Source organism: Bidens hawaiensis, unplaced genomic scaffold, assembly GCF_021521415.1.
Source record: "Bidens hawaiensis isolate Kalapana, Puna unplaced genomic scaffold, B.hawaiensis_p1.1 tig00014763_1, whole genome shotgun sequence".
In the NCBI taxonomy this organism is placed as follows: Eukaryota; Viridiplantae; Streptophyta; class Magnoliopsida; order Asterales; family Asteraceae; genus Bidens; species Bidens hawaiensis.
The window spans coordinates 244968-266355 of NW_027492300.1; the positions used below are offsets into that span (position 1 = coordinate 244968).

The window sequence follows — 21388 nt, forward strand, 5'->3', positions numbered from 1 at the left end:
CCGTTTTCTAACAGAAAATGAATAATCTACGGTATCTAATAATAGCCATTCAACGATGGGTGTAAACTGTAAATATGTTATGTTTTTTTTCCCATTTATTTAGCGTTTTATATTGCATATTCATTTCTATCCTTATTTGTATAATTCCGTCATATTTTTTTTATGTATACATACTATAGTATAATGCATTTTGAGAATGACATGTTAAAAGCTTTTTTTTATATTTTAAAAGTTTTACAACTTTTTATTTATACATAACAACACTCGAAGATTCATTTTAACTACTAATAATTTTTAAAGGCTAAAATTATCTTGTGTAACCACAAATAACTTGTATACATCATTATTTAATAATGTACATTAATTAATTCACTACATTATTCAATGTAATCACTAATTATTATTATTATTATTTAAATAATAATAATACCCAAATATAGTAAGTGTTTAAATCAAGTTGGATTAGATTAACTCTTACAAACCTGCTGCAATCCACGGACTACGTACCCACTAATTCATCACTATGCGTTGCCATGTTGAATATAAAACCAATAGTGCAGGTATGCTATGTATATATAGATAGAGGATCATAGATGCAATATTTGAAAGTGCAAGTGTATGTATGAAGATATATGTTTGTAAAGATAGAAACTTACATGCAAGTACATCCATGCATGAAGCTTTGTATGGTTTTAAGTAATGAAACACTTGCACTAAAAGATATCTCTTTCTTGCTTAATGATAGAATCCCTTGTTACCATCAACAATAAATATACATTTCACCATTACGAATAATATTATCATCTCATTTTAACTCTAAGGCTTTCGGTTTATTACTATGGCGCCACATTTACTCCATGGAACGATCCATGCCACCATTTTTGAGGTCGATAGGTTACATAACGGATGGGATTGTAAAGCTTGTTTTAAGGTACATTTTAGTCTCGTAATTCATTATAAAAGTTACAAACCTTTATGACCGATAATTAGCGCACTTTTACAGTTTTACACGTCATAAGATTTATAGTTTCACACTTATGGATCATCTTTTCCGTAATTGTATGCATGAAAATTTTAGCATGTTATTACGTTTATGTATTTTTTTTAATAAGAAAAACTATAATTCAAATATTTATTTATTTTTATTTTCTAATTGATGTCTCATAAAGTATATTAAAAAATTCAATAAATTAGTTGAACATATGAGTGATAATGTGTGATTAATAAGACAGATTTAACTATTTTGGGTCTATTTTCTTGAACATTAATTATTAATTATAATGAAAAAAGTAGATTATGGTGTTTTTGCCCTTTTTTTTTCCCTAAGAACCAAATGTTTCCTTTTAATACATTAATAAAAGATTATGTAACACATTTATTACAAGAATGTAATATCTTCTTTTATGTGTTTTATTTATGTTTTCTTTATAATTTCTACCATGGAGCCAACAAGTCAAGGCAAAGGGAAAAAGTTTTTATCACAAGTGAAGAGAATGATACTTTGTAGCCCTGAGGTAAATCATTCAACACTCAAAACTCAAACACAAACCACATTAATCATACATAAATTTTTATAAAAATTTACCAGGTCATCGGCTCGAAAATCTACGCAACCGTCGACTTGGAAAAGGCGAGGGTTGCACGGACAAGACTGATCGAAAATGAGCCGACCAACCCTCGTTGGAACGAGTCATTTCACATATATTGTGCACATAATGTATCAAACATTATATTCACCGTCAAAGACGACAACCCCATGGGTGCGATTCTCATCGGTCGAGCTTACCTCCCCGTTGAGGAGGTCATCAACGGGAACAAAGTCAACCGATGGGTTGAAATATTAGATGAAGATCATAAACCAATTCAAGGAGGATCAAGAATTCATGTGACATTTGAATATGTTAGTGTTGTAAGAGATAGTCATTGGTCACAAGGTATTAAAAGTCCTACATTTGGAGGTATACCCTATACCTTTTTTAGACAAAGGATAGGTTGTGAAGTAACATTGTACCCTGATGCACATATTGCTGATGATTATATTACTACTTACGTGTCCTATGAGGGGTTATATAAGCCCCAAGGATGTTGGGAGGATATTTTCGACGCGATTAGTGACGCGAAACATTTGATTTATATAGCGGGATGGTCCGTTTATACTAAGATCGTGTTGATACGCGACCCTAGGAGGCCAAAACCGGGTGGAGACGTGACATTGGGCGAGTTATTGAAAAGAAAAGCCGATGAAGGTGTGAACGTGTTAATGCTCGTTTGGGACGATAGAACTTCGGTCGAGGCGTTAAAGAAAGACGGGTTAATGGCGACCCACGATCAAGAAACCGGAGATTATTTTCGTGACACGAAGGTACATTGCGTGTTGTGCCCGCGTGAACCCGATGATAAAAATAGTTATGTGCAAGGGGTTCAAGTCGCGACGATGTTTACGCATCATCAGAAGACGATTGTGGTGGATAGCGACACGGGAGACTCATCGGGTATGCGACGGGTTGTAGGGTTTGTTGGCGGGATTGATCTTTGTGACGGTCGGTACGATACGCATAAACATTCTTTGTTTCGGACGTTAAAAGACGTTCATCATGACGACTTTCACCAACCGAACTTCACTGGGGCCACGATCACACGCGGTGGGCCCAGAGAGCCGTGGCACGATATACATTGTCGACTCGAAGGGCCAATCGCGTGGGACGTATTATACAATTTTGAGCAGCGGTGGGCCAAACAAGTCGGGACCCGATTTATTTACACGCTTCCCGAGCTTGATAAATTCATAACTGACCCCACCCCAGTCCGTACATCGAATGATGAGAACACGTGGAATGTCCAATTGTTCCGGTCAATCGATGGTGGGGCGGTGTCGGGCTTTCCAGTAAAGCCCGAGGAAGCGTCTATGTCGGGCCTTGTAACGGGAAAAAACAATGTGATTGATCGTAGCATTCAAGATGCGTATATTAACGCCATTCGCCGCGCGAAAAACTTCATCTACATCGAAAACCAATACTTTATAGGGAGCTCATACGATTGGAAAACAACTAACGAATTCAAAATCGAGGATATTGGGGCTTTAAACCTCATACCGAAAGAACTTTCGCTTAAAATTGTGAATAAAATCAAAGCGAACGAAAGGTTCTCGGTATACATTGTTATCCCGATGTGGCCCGAAGGGATCCCGGAAAGCGGGTCCGTTCAGGCGATTTTAGATTGGCAGAGAAGAACAATGGAGATGATGTATAAAGATGTTGCATCCGAAATTCGGGCTAAAGGGCTTGAAGCAGATCCTAGGGATTACTTGGCATTCTTTTGCCTTGGTAACCGAGAAGTTAAAAAGCCCGGTGAGTATGAGCCGCAGGAGAAGCCCGAACCGGATTCGGATTATGGTAGAGCACAAGAATCACGACGGTTCATGATTTACGTTCACGCAAAAATGATGATCGGTAAGTACTTAAAATGGACAGGTTCTTTTATTCATGTTTGTTTGTTAAGAAAACTCAAAACTTTCGGAAATACCGGTTCAGTACTGGTACGAATCCATACCAATACCGAATTTGCTCATCCCTAGCTAAAACCGACTCAAATTGTCATTGAGATTGGGCTTTACTCATTGGGCTGAACAATTTTCTTTTTTTAATTGAACTTAAACAAGCAAGCGTAAGCGGATGCGTTCGTTCATCTTCGTTCGTTTAACTAAAACAAGCAAATTTAATTTTATATTCGTTCGTGTGTCGAATGAACGAACATAAATGAACCTTTCGCCAAAGATTCATAAACAGTTCATTGAGCATTAAGTTCATTGCATAAATCCATTTTCCTAACATTCTTTTCCAACACAATCTTGCAGTTGATGATGAGTACATAATTGTCGGATCAGCTAATATCAACCAACGATCAATGGACGGGGCCAGGGACACAGAAATCGCCATCGGTGGGTACCAACCAAACCACATATCGACTCAAAGGCCGCCTCGAGGTACCATTTGTGGGTTCCGGTTAGCTTTGTGGATAGAACATCTTAACTTAGTAATAGACGACACCCTTCGTCATCCTGAAAGCCTAGAGTGCATTCAGAGGGTAAATGCCATTGCGGACGAGAACTGGAATTTCTATTCGAGCCCAACATTTGATCATCTTCCCGGTCATTTGCTCCGGTATCCAGTGGCTATTTCTCACGATGGAGACGTTATGGCATTGCCAGGATTTGAGTTCTTCCCGGACACCAAAGCGTGTGTTCTGGGGACAAGATCAGTGCATTTGCCTCATATTCTTACCACTTGAAATCATTCATTGTAATTTATTATTTGGAAATTATTTGATCTAAGATACCAATTATTGTTATTATTACTATCATTGGTTATTATTACAAACTTGTTATTTTATTTTAAAGCTGTTGAATTGCGTGGATTATACATTTATACGCGCACGATATATACATAAACTTACCAGCAGATAACCTCATTAGTTTTGAAACTCTGCAGAAGGCTGGTTTGTTAAAATCTGTTGACCATTCGATGAAGTTTGACCACACAGATGATCAAGATTCTGTTACTGAGACCGAGACAACAAAGTTAACTTTTAACGAGTTAAAAACGTCAACTTCAAAATTCAGAATCGAGTTTGACTGATTCGCTAGAATCTGGTTCTTCCTTTCAAAACATGGGTGGTGTTAAGTACCCTACACAAAGATTGCAATCAAAGGAAGTCTCCTAAACGTTGACCCGACATCTAAACAAAGTTTTTCAAATCGAGAGCAGGCCGTTTGGACAACAAAAATCTTTGGTACAAAAATCTTTCAAAACTAGATCAAAATTTGCGCCCCTTAATAACTAATAAGTTCTTCAAGAATAATGAAACTGACTTTGAAGAACAAGTTTCACCGGTTTCAAAGCGAACATCCACCGGTAAAGTTCATGCGGCCCCAGCTCGTTCAGGGACTGGCGGGCTCAAAGGTCCGGATGAGCCTGTGAGTAAAACCATAATTTCCAATCTATCTCCACATGACAACCTAACGAAAACCATCAAGCACTGGAAACTAGTAGTTATAACATCACAAATATCCTTCGGAGCCTTGACCCGACCCGACCCGTATAAAGCAAGTATTGCAGTTAGTATACGTTTTTGTTTCAATACTATACGCAACTTTTTATGTCTCCTACTATAATTGTTTTTTTTTCAGACATTAAAATTTTATGTTATTAAATTCATTAACTTAAATTAATTCAAGCTTTACCAAACAAAACCGCATTCCAAAAGTTCAAATTACTATTTGTGAAATATATTTATCTTTTTTCAAAAATAAAAATGCAAGTATCAATAGCTTGATACTTCAATTTAAAAGCATTGAAATATGTTTATATTACATAAAGTACAAGTTTTTTAGAAATATAATCATTATATACCCATTCCCTATTTCTTAGATATGCTAGAAACAGTCTTATCTTCAATTCGATGAACAGCAAACCGTCTTACAAGTAATAACCCGAACACAATCAATAAACTGAAAAGCAAATGGCGGGTCAACCAGCAACAAATATCCCAACACCATCCCATTGGTTGCGAGTACTATGAGTTTTCCAGTAACATATATTGGCATGGCATTTAAAAGTCCACATTTTCAAAAGATCCACTTTCAAACTTGAAAGTTTAAACACGATAATACTGGCAACACAATACGAAAAGTCTAATATTTAGAGCTATTCTCTACATCAATCCGTTATAATTCATAAAAACACATGAGCCTAGAACATAAACTAAATGATATATATGATATATGATATACGATCAATTGACCTTACCTCATCACAAGAGCGTTTCTTAGATATGCCATCAGTAGGTTAACCAAAAATCTTCATTATCTTCACTCCATGATATCCAATAATCTTCGAGATCCTCATGAGTCCATATTCCCCATCGCCACTTCAACCCAGGCCAACGATTTTTGCACTTAACATGAAACTTTTAGACTTAGCAACACTAACATCACAATGGATGAGCATCGAGACCTCGGACAAGCCAACACATTGCTCCAACAAACTAGCAACATACTTGAAAGTTAACAACGGTTTGCCCAACATCAGATATGCGCGTAATGTTTTCAACGCTTTTGCCCTGTCCAAAATATCCCAACCTGCCCGGTAAGCTTCTAAGTCCACCCAAGCACCTGGATTAATACACAGAGAAGTCACGTTTGGGAAAACCGTGAACACCTTTGCTAGGCTCAGGTTTGGATCCGGGTCGGCACCTGTTGAAGACTCCCGATATATCTATTGTGAGATTTTCTACTGTTTTTATGATTGGAAATTCTTTAAGAAAGGAGGTAAGTAAGCGAGAGTCGAGCCAAAGGGTTTTCAAATTATTTAACTTTTTGAATGTGAACATGCCGGCTTCAATAAGGTGAAGCATAAAGTCAGATAACAGTGGAGCTTCAACATGAACTGCAGTGGGCATTTCACACTGGACTTTGAGTTTGATGAGATTGGGGGCGATTAGAGTCAAATCGGGTGGATGACTAATTACGTTTAAATGACAGGTGTGGAGGTTGAGAAGGTGGATCACAGGACCTGTAAGTCCTGCAACATCTACCATTTTAAGATCTTGAAGGTTGGGAAAACAGTGGTTCCACTTCATTAGGTGTTGGTCAAACCAATCTACAGATTCAAGTGTCAAACTTGTTAGCATTGGCATTGGAATCAAGTTGTTAACAGAGAGCTTTGCATGCGTCAGCTTTAAGTTAACAAGCTTTGGACCTGCTCGCATCAAAGAATTAACTATTAAGCAGAAAACCAGGCCCTGCTAGAAATGGAACTTAAACGGTAACACTGTTTTATTGTAGATCAGATGGAATAAGTAGGCCGGTAGACAAACTGAACGTTCAGAAAACCATTCAGCGGGAAGTTCGTTTATGTTCGTTCATTTAATCAACGAACGGACATGAACAAAATGTTTGTGTTCATTAAATTAAACGAACAAACACGAACACATTTTGCTTTGGTTCCTTTATGTTAATTTATCTGTGTTCGTTTATGCTCATTTTTTATTGAAACTTCGGATATTTAATGTTTTATATTTGTTTGTATGTGTTCATTTAAGTGTGCTCATCTATGTTCGTTTACGTTTGTTCATATATGCTCATTTATGTTCGTGAACCGTTCAGCGGGAAGCTCGTTTATTTAATAAACGAGCGAACAAGAACAAAAAGTTCGTGTTAAGTAAACCGTTCGGCGCGAAGTTCGTTCATTTAATAAACGAACAAACACGAACAAAATCTTTGTGTTCATTTAATTAAACAAACGAGCATGAACACATGTCGTGCTCGTTCATTTATGTTCGTTTATGTTCATTTTTTATGAAACTTTGGACACTTAATGTTTTATATTTGTTTGTTTGTGTTCACTTACTTTTGTTCATTTATATTCGTGAACCGTTCGGCGGAAAGTTCGTTTATATTCATTTTTTACTTAATAAACGAGCGAACACAAACAAAAGTTCGCGTTCATTTAATTAAAGAAACAAACAAAAAGTTCTCGATCATTTATGCTCGTTTATGTTAGTTCATTTAAGTTCGTTTATTCCACTTAATGTGTTTTATATTTGTTCGTCGTTTATATTTGTTCAATTATGTCCATGAACTGTTTGTTTATATTTCAAATGAACAAAAAATAACATAAATATTTGTCGGATTAAGTGTTCGTGCTCGTTAAAACTAGGCACATAACCAATTAAAAACCGAGAGCTTACAATAGAAAAAAACGAGAGAAAAAACATGCGAGTGGCGAGGAAGACCGGAAACCGTAAGCGATTTCAAGGATTGAGAAACAGCAGGCAGCCACGCCATTGCAAATTCAAAGTCATCTTCATCAACAAAGAACGTATCCTCAAGGACGATGCTCACCGATTCAACAGTCTCCAATTTAGAAATTAGGTCTACGAAAACCTGCTTCATTGAAACCCTAGACTCTGAGTTCTTGAACCATTCATCCTCTGAGCATCGAATGTTAATCGATCGAAGGCCTGGAAACACGGAATTGAAAGCCTTTGAAGCCACTCGGCACCGAGCCACGTCCGCTGAGTCGTCGAGTCGACTCAGGATGTGCAGAAGAAGAGACTCGGAGAGAGTGTCCACTTTGATTGCGGGAAGCAGGAACCAATAACAAATGTTGTTATGACTCGGTATTATTTATACCTCTTTTAAGCTTTTGGTCGGTTAGACGAAAATGGCGATTTAAAACTGATTTAAGCGAAAACAGGTTTTGAACCGATGAAACTGCAACTTCGGAACCAGTTTGTAATTTTTTCCACCAAAACCGGTTAACCGAACCAAAAGGGGTCAAAACCCGAACCGAAATTGATCAGGTTTCAACCCGAGCAGAAACGATCATAAATCGATTTTGACTTTTGTTAACCAAACCAAATCGATTTTGAGTTTTAAACCAGTTTGTGCATCTTTAACGAGTAGCGCATTTGCGACGTATGTCAATAATTACGATTACATATGTTCCGTTTTGGAAGGTTAGTCAGATTAGATTGTTATGCTTTATGCATGTTTAGTTATGTTTATGCTTGTGCTTCTGCGCATCAAATGTTATTACATGTTTATAATAACTGTCAGTTAATTAAGCAAAAACTCACTTAACAAGTAGCTGACTTTTGTATGCACATTAGGTTAGCAGGTTCAATACGAAAGGAATAAGGATTGCTTGAAGACGGTGGGCTATCCATGCTTGAAGACTAGCATCCATTAGAATGAGTTATGTTATGTTATGTTAAACAGTTTGACAGGTGTTTTGATATTTAAGACAATTTGTAATGGTTATTTTCCACTGCGATAAGTTTATATTCAAAGTTTACGAACTAGTTTGTATGTATAAACCAAACATACGAGACTCCCTGGGTTCAGGGAGTTTCAAATAATGATGGATTGGGTTGGTTTGGGTGTCAGGTCATTATGAGTTCGGTCATAGTGAGTTCTCCCGTACTTGCCTTTTTCAGCGTTCTATTTGCCCAAAGGACGTGTGGAACTTCGTCCACCCAGCCGGATCTGTGTTCCAATAGTCTTTTCTTTATGCCGTCGACGATGCTCTTATTTGCTCTTTCCTCCTCACCATTACCCTGCGGGTGCGCCACTGAGGTAAAGGTGTGGGTGATTTGAAGTTCTTCCAGCCACTTTTGTAGCTTCTTGTCAGCAAAGTTGGTGCCGTTATCGCTCACCAAATTCTGTGGAAGTCCAAAACGACAAATAATAAATTCCCAAATAATTTTTTTGATATGTTTTGCGGTTGTTTGGGCTAAGGGTTTTGCTTCTATCCACTTGGTGAAGTAGTCGATGGCTACCACTAGAAACTGAACGTTCCCTGCTGCTGTGGGAAATGTGTCTGTCCCATCGATGGCCCACTTCTGAAATGGCCATGAAGAGGTGACTGGAACAAGTTCATTCTTCGGGCGATGCGTGTTGGGTGCGTAGAGTTGGCAAGACCTACACTTTCTGATGTATGCCAGCGCATCCGTATGCATCCCCGGCCAAAAGTATCCCGCGTTGTTTAGCTTAGCTACAACAGCGCGTGGACCTGCGTGTACTCCACAGATGCCTTCGTGCACTTTCCTCAGGAGGTAGCCAGCATCTTGGTTGTCTACGCATCTTAGAAGTGGGCCAAGAAAATTACGTCTGTAAAGGATGTCATCGATGAGTTGATAGTTCAGTGCTTTACAGCGTATTTTTCTTGCCTGTGTTTTTGACTCTAGTAGTATACCCGCCGCCAGGTAATTTATTATTGGTGTCATCCACGTTTCTGTTCCGGTTTGGATGACACAGATTTCCTTGTGCGGGACTGATGGTGCTCCAAGTAGTTCAATGCGGATGTCCTTTCCTAAGTGAGTGAAGGCTAATGATGCAAGCTTGCTTAACGCATCCGCAGATTTGTTTTCGCTACGCTTGACTTGTATGACTTTACAATCGTTAAAATCGCGCATAAGGGTTTTTGCTTGTGCGAGGTACAGGGCCATTGTGTCGTTCACGGCCGTGTACGTCCCGCTTATTTGGTTGGCTACTAACATGGAATCCACGTGGGCTTCCAAGTTTTTCACTCCCATCTTACGCGCAATTCTCAGCCCGGCCAAGAATGCTTCATACTCCGCTTCGTTATTCGTACTTGGAAAATTCAGTCGAATAGCGTAAGTGTATTCTTGGCCTGCTGGGTTGATTAGTTTCAACCCTGCGCCTGAACCGTCGTTGCTGGCTGCTCCATCAGTGTAGAGTCGCCAGACATCATCGATGTCCTGTGCTGGAGAGGGTTGAGCCTCGTCCTGGCACTCTTTCTCCCGCGAGGCGGGGACTTCGGCAATAAAGTCGGCCAAGACCTGGCCTTTTATGGCTGGCCTTGGCTTGTACTTTATCGCGTATTCTCCCAATTCTATTGCCCATTTGGCTAGGCGTCCTGACAGGTCGGGTTTGCCTAAAACGTTTGCAAGTTTGAAGTTGGTGAGAATGGTGATTTGGTGACCTTGGAAATATCGTCTTAGCCTGCGTGAAGCCTGTACAAGTGCTAAGACTAATTTTTCCAGGGTAGAATACCGGGTTTCGACGTCTGTTAGGAGACGGCTAACATAGTAGATTGGCATCTGGATTCCTTTTCGCTCAACTAGCAGGACGGTCCCGGTTGCTCTATCTGTGGCGGAGAGGTATAGGATTAATTCCTCCCCCGCTTCTGGTGCTGTGAGCGTTGGGAGTTCGATCAAGCGTGACCGAATTTCCTGAAAAGCTGCTTCCGCTTCTGGTGTCCAGCGGAAGTGCGTTTTCTTTAAACAGTTTCTCAATGTTGACACGAATGGGAACGACCTATCCGCATGGTTTGCCACAAAGCGTTTAAGTGCGACTAGTCGTCCATTCAGTGTCTAAGCTTGCTTGATGGTAGTAGGTGATTCCATTTTGATAATGGCTTCGACCTTTTCAGGGTTCGCTCTGAAGCCATCTTTAGTAACAATGACTCCTAAGAACTTCCCTTCTTCCATCCCAAAGGAACACTTGCTCGGATTGAGCTTCATGTTTATCTTTCTGAGCGTGTTGAAAGTTTCTTCGATGTCTTTCAACATCGCTTCTGGCTCATGGCTTTTGATGACCAAGTCATCCATGTAGACTTCCAAGTTCCTCCCAATTTGGGCATGAAACTCTTTTTCCATCAGGCGTTGGTATGTGGACCCGGCATTCTTAAGTCCGAATGGCATCATTTGATAACAAAAAGTGCCATCGGGCGTCCGAAATTCGGTTTTGTCCTGATCTTCAACAGCCATGTGGATTTGATGGTACCCCTTATACGCATCAAGGAAGCATTTAAGGCGAAACGGTGCTAACGAATCTACCTTAAGGTCAATTTCTGGTAACGGGTAACAATCTTTGGGGCATGCTTTGTTAAAGTCTTTAAAATCTATGCACATGCGCCATTGTTTGTTAGATTTCGGTACCATGACGGGATTTGCAACCCATGTTTGATATCTGCTAACGAGTACGATGCCCGCGTCAAGGAGTTCCTTGACTTGGGTTCTACACGAGTTAGCTTGTTCCGCCCCCATTACTCTGCGCTTTTGTACGACTGGCGTAAAAGCCGGGTCACACTTGAGTTTATGCTCTGCCTTACTTCGAGGTACACCAGTCATGTCAGCTGGTGTCCACGCGAAGATGTCAGCGTTTTTCTGTAGTAAGCGTTTGAGTAAGGTGCGCGTAGGATCAGTGATTGTTGGGCCAATGGTAACAGCCTGATCAGGGTATTTGCCATTGAAGGCCCATTCTTCTGGTTCGGTGATGGTTGGTTTAGCCATCTTTGGTTTGGGTTTAGATGAGACAGATGCGATGCATACCTGGGGAATACCAGTGATCATCGCTACACCCTCAGCTGTTGGCCATCCCATCATGCCGTGGACTGAAGATACCACGGCATTGAATCTTGTCATCCCGTCTCTCCCGAAGAGAATGTCGTATGTGTGGTGTGGCTTCCTCATTACGACAAAGTCCACATCTTCTGTTCGGGAGTGTTTCCCGTCCGTGAGAATGACGGGGAAAGATAGGATACCAAGGGGGGTGTTTGTGCTGCCATCAAACCCTTCCATCGAGGCGTAGACCGTTTCCAGGCGTTCCTTGTCTTCGTCGTCTAGCTTGTCGAAGACCTGCCTGTACATAACCGTTGACGAGGCGCCGTTGTCAGCAAGAGTGCGGGAAGTGATGTAGTGCCCCAGCTGGCTTTTGATGACGATAGGGCCTTCTTTGCTGGGTCCTCCTGGCACTCGCGGGAAGCGCACCTCAGCTTCCTTCCACGCGCATGGTTCTGTCATTCTTCTTTTTCTTCCTCTGACGTTACTATGAACCATGTGGATGCTGATGTCAACGGGCTTTCGTCCGTTGCTTTTGTATCGGTTATCATTCCTCCCTCCATTCTTGATTGATGCCACAAGGTGTGTAAGTTTTCCATCCTTGACGAATGTTTCAACAATATCCTTCAAGGATGCACACTCCTCAGTGGTGTGACCCTTTGTCCCGTGGAAGTCACAGGATTTGCTCTGATCCGCGTTATGTCGCTGTCGGACCATTGGAGCTTTTGGCCATGGGAGTTTTTCGGTGGCAAATATCTCCGTTACGCTTTTGATGAGTGGAGTCCACCGGGGGTTTCGGCTTGATGGGTGCGTGTTATCCCTTTCGCCTACTAGAGGGCGAGAGCTGGATGAGGTGTCAAAGTTTACCCTTGACTGCCAAATACCTAGCTTCCTCTTTTTGTTTTGCCGGGCGGTCCGGACGTTGTTTTCTCTAGTCCTCTGCGTGTAGAGGTTTGTACTATGGGGAAGATCCCTACCCAGTTGCTTCTCCGTTTCGGCAAAGCGCTTGGCCGCCGTCATGATGGCATCCCATGTGGATGGCATGCCGTCTTTACCCGTCAACGTGCGGATAAGCTCTGGGTATTCGGCGCCCTGGATGAAAGCGGCGCGAACAAGATCTTCGCTTATGGTGCCCAGACTTAACTTCTTCGAGTTGAAGCGAGTGATGAAGTCTAGTAAAGATTCATCCTCCTCTCTAACGCAGTTGAGGATCGTCCACTGCTCTTCAGTATATTTCCTCTGTTGACTGAAGTGCTGGCTGAACTTGTGTTGGAAGTCCGCCCAATCATAGATGTGGTGGACCGGTAAACGATCAAACCACGCCCTGGCCGCTCCAACCAGCGTCATCTGGAACATATAACACCACGTGGGTTCCGTCCAGTTGCTGACGGTTGCCCCGCTATGAATCTGTTCAAGTGATCGTCTGGGTCGGATATACCATCATAAGTGCCGATGTTGGACATCTGTTTGGCACTCTTCGGGGCGATTGCTTCCGCAATGTCCCTTGCAAACTTGGACGTTCCCCGCATTTGCAACAGTTGGTCTAAAGGTTTTGGAGAAGTCACGTGGGTTTCCCCCGCGTTCCTTGGTTTGAAGGTTTCTCCAAAATTCCTTCTCGGTTGGAAGTCCGTTTCCTTGCGCTTCCCTTTCGCCCTATGACGAGGGTTTGCGTCACTGTCGGACTCCTCTCAATCATCGTCCAAGTATTCGCACTCATTGCTCATGTTGAGCTGTTATCGAGTGCTTCCGAATTCGTCAGCCTGTTGGAGTGAACGTAAGCGTTCATCCAACTCAGCTTGGAATTCCTTCTGACGTGCTTCCGCCCACGCTTTAACTTGATCAAGTGTTTGGCGGGGGAGCCTCGTCTGTTGTCTCTCCAACTGGGTATCGGTGAATCCCAGTGAAGGATTGTTTACTGCACTTGCCCAGGCTAGGGTAACCGGGGTAGTGTTCGTAAAAATTGTGTACTCGCCGGTGTTCCCCCCAGTAGCTGGGGTTGTGGTTACCGGAGTTTCTTGGTCACTCGTTGGCCTTGGCATCGGAGTAACCTTAACCATCTTTCCAGAGGTTTTGAAAAAACTGAAAAAGAATTAGTTCTAGCTTTTATGCACGGATGGCGCCAATGAAGAAACACTAAGTGACCCCGGCAGATTACGGATAATCTTAGGGCTAAGTAGATGTTTCCCACGAGGGTTAGGTCCGGCAAAGATGGTTATTCTTCTGATGACCTGCAAAACAGACACCGTGAGCTCGTCACTGAGAAGGGGGGGTACCTCCTTGTGACCACCCTCCGGCGTGAGAATCAGACTAGATTGCTCTGAATATAAGTGTATATTAAGAGAAATAGCTAGAGAAGATAAGATAATGATATGTGATAATACCAGATAATGATACCGTTCCAAGCTGTTGGAGTATTTATAGCCGAAGGTAGGTTTCCAAGCAGGTACAGCCAGCTGTATAATATTCCTTTTCCACCAACTGTGGGCTACGTAAGTGCCATGCTGGTGGTTGGTGGGTAGGCAGCGGCTGATAGTGACATGACCGGCTGTGTACTATTCCTTTTCCACCAACTACAGGCTATGTACGTGCTACGATGAGGGTTGGTGGGTAGGCAGCGGCTGATAGTGACATTTTGTACTGGAGCTTGCTCCTCCTCGTACTGTTGTCGGTGAGCTGTCACCCTGTGATTGGTTCATGGGCTGCTTTGGTCAGATCTTGTCTATTTTGTCCATACCTTGGCAGGTATAGTACAAAAGATCTTCCAGAAGCGGACTGGCTCATTTGGGCAGGAGTATTCCCGCCTTGCTCATTCCTTCTTCAGGTGACATTACTGAATTATTAAGAGTTAGTGCCTTGTGCGTGTAACCTTACTATTAGTGCGGGTAGCCTTCCCTCATGGCTTGTATCCGCAGCTGCGGGAACAGGCGGGGTACTTCACCACTGGGAGGCTTTTCCTGCGGGAACAGCTGGCGTACTGCGCGTAAGGTCTTCATCTCTCTGAGCATGGTGGGTCCTGCGGAACCAGTTGGTCTCTGCGCAGACGTCCCTCTTCAAGGTGAGTCTTGCGGGTCCAACTCGGCTCTGCTGGGACCTACCTCTTCAGACACGCAGAAGTGGATGCTCGGTTTCTTAGGGTTCGCTTGGCTTCTACATGGAGACTCGTCACACGCAGTCCAAAAAACTTGAAAAATAAAACAATAATAATATATAATCACCATGCCTTCTTAATAGGGATTGCATATTTTCAAATTTCTTCAACATTTTGAAGCAGGAACTTACCAAAAGAGAAAAGTCTGCGACTTTCATTTACTCATTGTCAAATGCACAGTTGTCAGCAACCATGGATTTATACACAAAATATCGAAACCATTTTATTAAATCCCAAATTGTTTATACAGATTCAACAATGAAGCATCAACACTAGATCACAATTTGCACCCCTTGATAAGTTCTACAATAATAATGAAACTGACTTCGAAGAAGAAGCTTCACTCGTTTCAAAACGAACATCCACTGGTAAAGTTCATAGGCGCCCCAGCTCGCCTCGCGGGACCAAAGGTCCAGATGACCTTGGGGGCAAAACCGTAATGTCCAATCTATCTCCATATAAGAACCTAACAAAAGAAGTCAAATCACTGGAAACATGTACCAATGTAGTTCTAACATCACAAATATCCTTTGGAGCCTCGACCCGACCTGACCCATTTTCAACAAGTATTGCAGTTGGTATATGTTTTTGTTTCAATATTGTACGTAAATTTTTAGGTCTCCTACTATTATTGTCTCTTTCGACATTGAAATTTTATATTATTCAATTCATTAACTTAAATTAATTTAAGCAACAGCCTTATCTTCAATTCGATGAACAACCATCTCACAAGTAAATGAGTAATAACCAAAACACAATCAACAAACTGAAAAGCAAATGGCGGGACAACTAACAAAAAATATCCCAACCTCAACCCACTGGTTGCGAGTACTACGAGTTTTCAGTAACAAGTTCAATGATTATATATATATATATATATCACTTAGACAAAAAAAAATATTGCGAACTCAACCCAAATTTTTTTGGCATGAAATTGACATTTTGAAACGATCTACTTTCAAACTTGAAAGTTTACGATAATAGTAGCAATAAAATACGACTCAGAAGTCTAATATTTAGACCTATTCTCTACATCTATCCATAATAACTCATAAAAACACACGAGCCTAGAACATAAACTAAATGATATATGATATATGATCAATCGACTTTACCTCATCACAAGCGCGTTTCTTAGATATATCATCAGTAGGTTAACCAAAAATCTTCATTATCTTCACTCCATGATATCCAATAATCTTCGAGATCTTCATGAGTCCATATTCCCCATCGCCACTTCAACCCGGGCCAACGAGCCTTACACACAGACATGAAACTTTTAGACTTAGCAGCACTAACATCACAATGGATGAGCATCGAGACCTCTGACAGATCAACACATTGTTCCAGCACAGAAGCAACATACTTGAAAGTCAACAACGGTTTGCCCAACATCATATATGCACGTAATGTTTTCAACCCTTTTGCCCCGTCCATAATATCCCAACCTGCCCGGTATGCTTCTAAGGCCACCCAAGCACCTGGATTAATACACAGAGAAGTCACGTTTGGGAAAACCATGAACACCTTCGCTAGGCTCAGTTTTGTATCCGGGAGGACATCTTCTGTCAGGTATCCCGAACAATCCAATGTAAGATTTTCTACTGTTTTTATGATTGGGAATTCTGAAAGAAATGAGGTAAGTAAGCGAGAGTCGAGCCAAAGCGTTTTCAAATTATTAAACTTTTTGGCTGTGAATGTGCCGGCTGCAATAAGGTGAAGATGGAAGCTAGATAGCATGGGAGCTTCAACATGAACTGCATTGGGCGTTTGACATCGGACTGTGAGCGCAATGAGATTGGGGGCGATTAGAGTCAAAGCGGGTGGATAACTAATTACGTTTAAATGGCAGGTGTGGAGGTTGAGAAGGTGGATCACAGGACCTGTAAGTCCTGCAACATCTACCATTTTAAGATCTTGAAGGTTGGGAAAACAGGTGTTCCACTTTATTAGGTGTTGGTCAAACCAATCTACAGATTCGAGTGTCAAACTTGTTAGCATTGGCATTGGATTCAAGTTGTTCACAGACAAATCTGCATGCACCAGCTTTAAGTTAACAAGTTTTTGACCTGCATCAAAGAAATGGAACTTAAAAGGTAACACTGTTTTATGGTAGATCAGATAGAATAAATAATCAGGAATGATAATGAGAAATTCAATCTACAACATATTAGATATTTTTTTATCACTTGACATTAATATGCAAGTAGGCCTATAAACGAACCGAGCGTTCAGTAAACCGTTTGGCGGGAAGTTCATTCATTTAATAAACGAATGGGCACGAACAAAATGTTTGTGTTAATTTAATTAAACGAACGAACATGAACACATATTGTGTTTGTTCATTTATGTTCGTCTATGTTAATTTATATGTGTTCCTTTATGTTCATTTCTTATTGAAACTTTGGATACTTAACGTTTTATATTTGTTCGTTTGTGTTCATTTAAGTGTGCTCATCTATGTTCGTTTACGTTTGTTCATGCTCATTTATGTTCGTGAACCATTCGGCTGGAATTTTGTTTATGTTCGCTTATTTATGCTCATTTATGGATGGAACTTTGGGTGAATCATTACTCAATGTTTTATAGTTGTTCCTTTGTGTTCACTTAAATGTGCTCATATATGTTCGTTTACGGTTTTTCATATATTTACAACTAGTTAATTACCCACGCGTTGCGCAGAGAAATAAGTCGGTAAAATCCGGGCATGGTAGCGGAGAGTCAACGTAAATTTGGTGGATATTAGCCACATTCGTTACGGTATCGGAACTAAATCTAAAAAAAGTTTGTTAAATTAACATGTTCAAAATAAACCAACCCAAAAAAAAAATAGTTGCACTTGCATAACGTATTATAAAAAAATTAACATATTTATTCAGCTGGAAAAACCGGGTTTTTGGTGCCCGGGCATTGGTAAAACCCGAGCATTAAGACGCGAGTCGACGTGAATTCGGTACTCAGTGTCGGTTATGTTTGGTACAATATATGCAGCGTTGGTAAAATCCAAGCGTTGTCAGTCCCAATTGTTGATGCGGTGAGTCTATGGGAATTCAACCGGCTTACTTCATGTTCGTTTACGGTACCGGAACTATAAAACACTCGTTCGGTTACATTCCAAATGATACTGGAACTAAATCAAAATATATAAAAAGTGATATGGACCAATGGGGTGACGTTGGTCAGTAAAACCCTAGCGTTGGTTAAACATGACCGTTGTCGGTCCCGGGCGTTGAGGTGGTGCGCCTACACGAATTCGGAATATTAAAACAAAAAAAGTAACAAAAATATAAAATTGACTTTCGATCAGTCGCATTCGTTACAATACCATAACTTAAAAAAACAAAGAAAATGGCTAACGATGGACCGCCACTTGGCCCAATAGAGGCCAAGCGGCACCAAAGTTCAACTTTACTTATTATAGATAATTATAATTATGTTTGTGAAACAGTTAGCTTAGATTCTAAAATGAACGAACATATATGAACACGAACATGAACATGTTCTTATTTTAAACGAACTAACATACCAATTGTTTAAAGTTAAACGAACGAACACGAGCATGCCATTAAATAAAGAGAAAATGAGCTTACAGTAGAAAAAAACGAGAGAATGAACATGTGAACCGCGAGGAAGACCGGAAACTGTAAGCGATTTCAAGGATTGAGAAACAACAGGCAGCCACGCCATTGCAAAGTCTAAGTCATCATCATCAACAAAGAACGTATGCTCAAGGACAATGCTCACGGATTCAACAGTCTCTAATTTAGAAATTAGGTCTACGAAAACCTGCTTCATTGAAACCCTAGGCCCTGATTTCCTGAACCATTCCCTAGCGGAGCATCGAATATTAATCGATCGAAGGCCTGGAAACACGGAATTGAAAGCCTTTGAAGTCACTCGGCACCGAGCCACGTCCGCTGAGTCGGCGAGTCGACTCAGTATTTGCAGAAGCAGCGAGTCGGAGAGTGTGTCCATTGAGGGAAGCTAGGAAATGGATTTTATGACTTGTATTTATACCTCTTTATTATTTCACATTCACCCTCATCCTTGGGCTGTTAATTGGGTCGGACTTGTTCGGGTTTTGAGTTAATTAGGTTGGGTTAGTCGTATATTTTTTAAGAAAAAAATCACTTGTGATCCGACCCTATTAAGCTTCAGTTTTTCAGGCTCAGGTTAGTCGAGATTTTGTTTTAACAAAAAAGAATCACCCACGACCCGACCCTATTAAGGTTCAGGTTTTTCAGGTTAGACGGGCTTTTTACAAAAAAAAAAAAAAAAACCCGCTGACTCTGTTAAGGTTTAGTCAGGTTTCGGGTTAATAGGGTCAGGTTGACTAGGTTAGTCAGGTCAACGTGATTTACATGTAATTTTGATTCAAGAAATTGGTAGCATGTTGGTGGTATAATTAGTAATGTGTTGTTATGTAGATGATTATGTAGATGAGAATCAAAGGTGAACTGGCTGAAAGGTAAGTTTTGTCTCGGAGAGTGAAAATATACAACTAAGGTCAGTTCGTCACGACTTGAAAATGTGAAAGGCTGAATGTGACTCATTTATCATTCGAGTTTGCTAATGACTCGACGTTGACTCTTTCTATATAAATAAAAGAATGCGTTTAAAAAGGAGCAAATGTGAGAAGTGACTAAGATATTCTACTTGAAGAAGCTTAAAAAAAGTTGTGGAGAAATGGTAGAGTCCAAGGATGGAGGTGATATAAGGGCATGTCCGCATGAGGCCAACCGGTATATGGGACTTCAAAATAAAAAATAGAAACTTTTGAAGTGCATGTCAAAATATGTTGCTTTGTGTTTGCTATTTAAATTTGTTTTAGTTTGTATTATTTGTATAAACAATAGGGAAAATATATAATTAAAGTTTTAACATTAGTGAATTTTATAATTGAAAAGCTTAAAGAGAAGATATATATACAAAACTTTAAAAGTCAATGTCTATTTATAGTCACAATTCACACATAAATACATGGTAAAACTATCTTACCGAGGAATTATTATTTGGAAATTACTAAATATAATGCAGCTTGTTGCTCATTTGCGTTCTATTTTGATGTAATTTCTTACCTTCAACAATAATATTAGATTGGAGTAAGGGAGAAAATTGAGAAGATATGAAGGGTCCATTTTTTTTGTGTCCTGTAAAAGCCAATGTGAATGCCAAAAAATTTTTAAAAATTATTATTATTACTATCAATGGTTATTTTATTACAAATTTGTAATATTTATTTTAAAGTTGTTGGGATATCCTAGATTGCTTGTGCCATGTGGTGTGACGTTCTCAAGAAGCTGAAGCTGAAGCTGAAGCTGAAGCTGGATTATACGTAAACCATATGTAATGGGCGGTGTGATATATACTTTGGTTGATAATGATTATTTATGTAACTGGAAATTTGATAAATATTTTATGACTATGTCAACTAATAACAAACAAGTGGTATTTAATCGTGTGTTACGGTGGAGAGATGTGAGGAATTTTATTGGTACTGATTCAACTTACTATATGCACTTGGCATAAAAATTAAAAAAGAAAATCCAAAATTAATTGGAATATAACTAAAATGAATATCAAAATTTATTCTAATTTATAACTTATAAATTAATTAAGGAAAACTAGAAATAAATAATCTCATCTTTTGTGTATTGGCTGATAATAATTTCACCTTTAAAAATCACTACCAACGGTCCAACTATTTTTGTCTTAACGAACCTTCGTCAAAAAACAATTAACGTCGTTAAGTATTTATCCGAGTTTCAAACCGATGTTTTGGGGCTTTTGATCGGAAGAATTATACGATTCGACTGATGTAAAACTTAACTCGAAACAGTGATTCAAATGACTTGGTTTTGTTAATTGAAATTCAAACACCCGAACTGAAACACTGTTTCATCGTTTGGATCACATTTTCAAGATAAGTTTTACATCAGTCGACTCGTATCCTTCTTCCAATCAAAAACTCTAAAACATCGGTTTGAAAATCGAAAAAATAATTAATGGCGTTAAGTGTTTTTTAACGGAGGTCCATTGACACAAAAATAATTGAAAGGTTGGACCGTTGGTACTGATTTTTAAATGTGAGATTATTATAGCCCAATACACAAAATGTGATATTATTTATTTCCAATCGCCATTAATTAACTAAAATATTAATGAAACAACATCATTAAAAGTTAAAAAGAAAATGAAATAAGAGTTAAAAGATAAAAAGAAAACCAAAAACTAAAACATAATTAAAATTTTTTCAGTATAAACATTGATGAAAGATTTACCAAAGCGTGGACTGGAATTGTGAAATAATACGAAGGCATCTATTCATCTAATAAGATTTAAACTTGCATTTTTCTTAAATATTGCACCCCACCG

General features: G+C 39.9%; 2 protein-coding genes and 1 pseudogene across 3 annotated transcripts; 1 reads left to right on the forward strand and 2 right to left on the reverse strand.

The window, feature by feature from the left end:
* The first annotated feature begins 836 nt into the window (after nucleotides 1–836).
* Nucleotides 837–4426, forward strand: LOC143547595 (phospholipase D alpha 1-like). Of its 2 annotated transcripts, none has more exons than XM_077038982.1 (4): nucleotides 837–931; nucleotides 1446–1514; nucleotides 1589–3449; nucleotides 3854–4426. In XM_077038982.1, the coding sequence occupies exons 1-4, from the start codon at nucleotides 839–841 to the stop codon at nucleotides 4285–4287; spliced, it is 2457 nt and encodes an 818-aa protein (XP_076895097.1). In that variant the 5' UTR covers nucleotides 837–838; the 3' UTR covers nucleotides 4288–4426. The 2 variants fall into 2 exon arrangements, with proteins under 2 accessions (XP_076895097.1, XP_076895098.1); XM_077038983.1 differs by having other exon boundaries at nucleotides 839–909; nucleotides 1421–1514.
* Nucleotides 4427–5835: 1409 nt separating this feature from the next.
* Nucleotides 5836–8727, reverse strand: LOC143547614 (F-box/LRR-repeat protein At4g29420-like; annotated as a pseudogene).
* A 7366-nt stretch (nucleotides 8728–16093) lies between these two features.
* On the reverse strand, nucleotides 16094–18988 carry LOC143547616 (F-box/LRR-repeat protein At4g29420-like). Its single transcript, XM_077038998.1, has 2 exons — nucleotides 18604–18988; nucleotides 16094–17082 (listed from the first exon to the last, which is right to left on the reverse strand). The coding sequence occupies exons 1-2, from the start codon at nucleotides 18986–18988 to the stop codon at nucleotides 16160–16162; spliced, it is 1308 nt and encodes a 435-aa protein (XP_076895113.1). The 3' UTR covers nucleotides 16094–16159.
* Nucleotides 18989–21388: the final 2400 nt, after the last annotated feature.

Coding starts and splice junctions, on each gene's coding strand:
- LOC143547595 (XM_077038983.1), top strand. CDS start 839: ATGGCGCCACATTTACTCCATGGAACGATCCATGCCACCATTTTTGAG. Junction 1,515..1,588: donor TGATACTTTGTAGCCCTGAG/GTAAATCATTCA, acceptor AAAATTTACCAG/GTCATCGGCTCGAAAATCTA. Junction 3,450..3,853: donor TCACGCAAAAATGATGATCG/GTAAGTACTTAA, acceptor ACAATCTTGCAG/TTGATGATGAGTACATAATT.
- LOC143547616 (XM_077038998.1), bottom strand. CDS start 18,988: ATGGACACACTCTCCGACTCGCTGCTTCTGCAAATACTGAGTCGACTC. Junction 17,083..18,603: donor TTCTCTCGTTTTTTTCTACT/GTAAGCTCATTT, acceptor TCTTTGATGCAG/GTCAAAAACTTGTTAACTTA.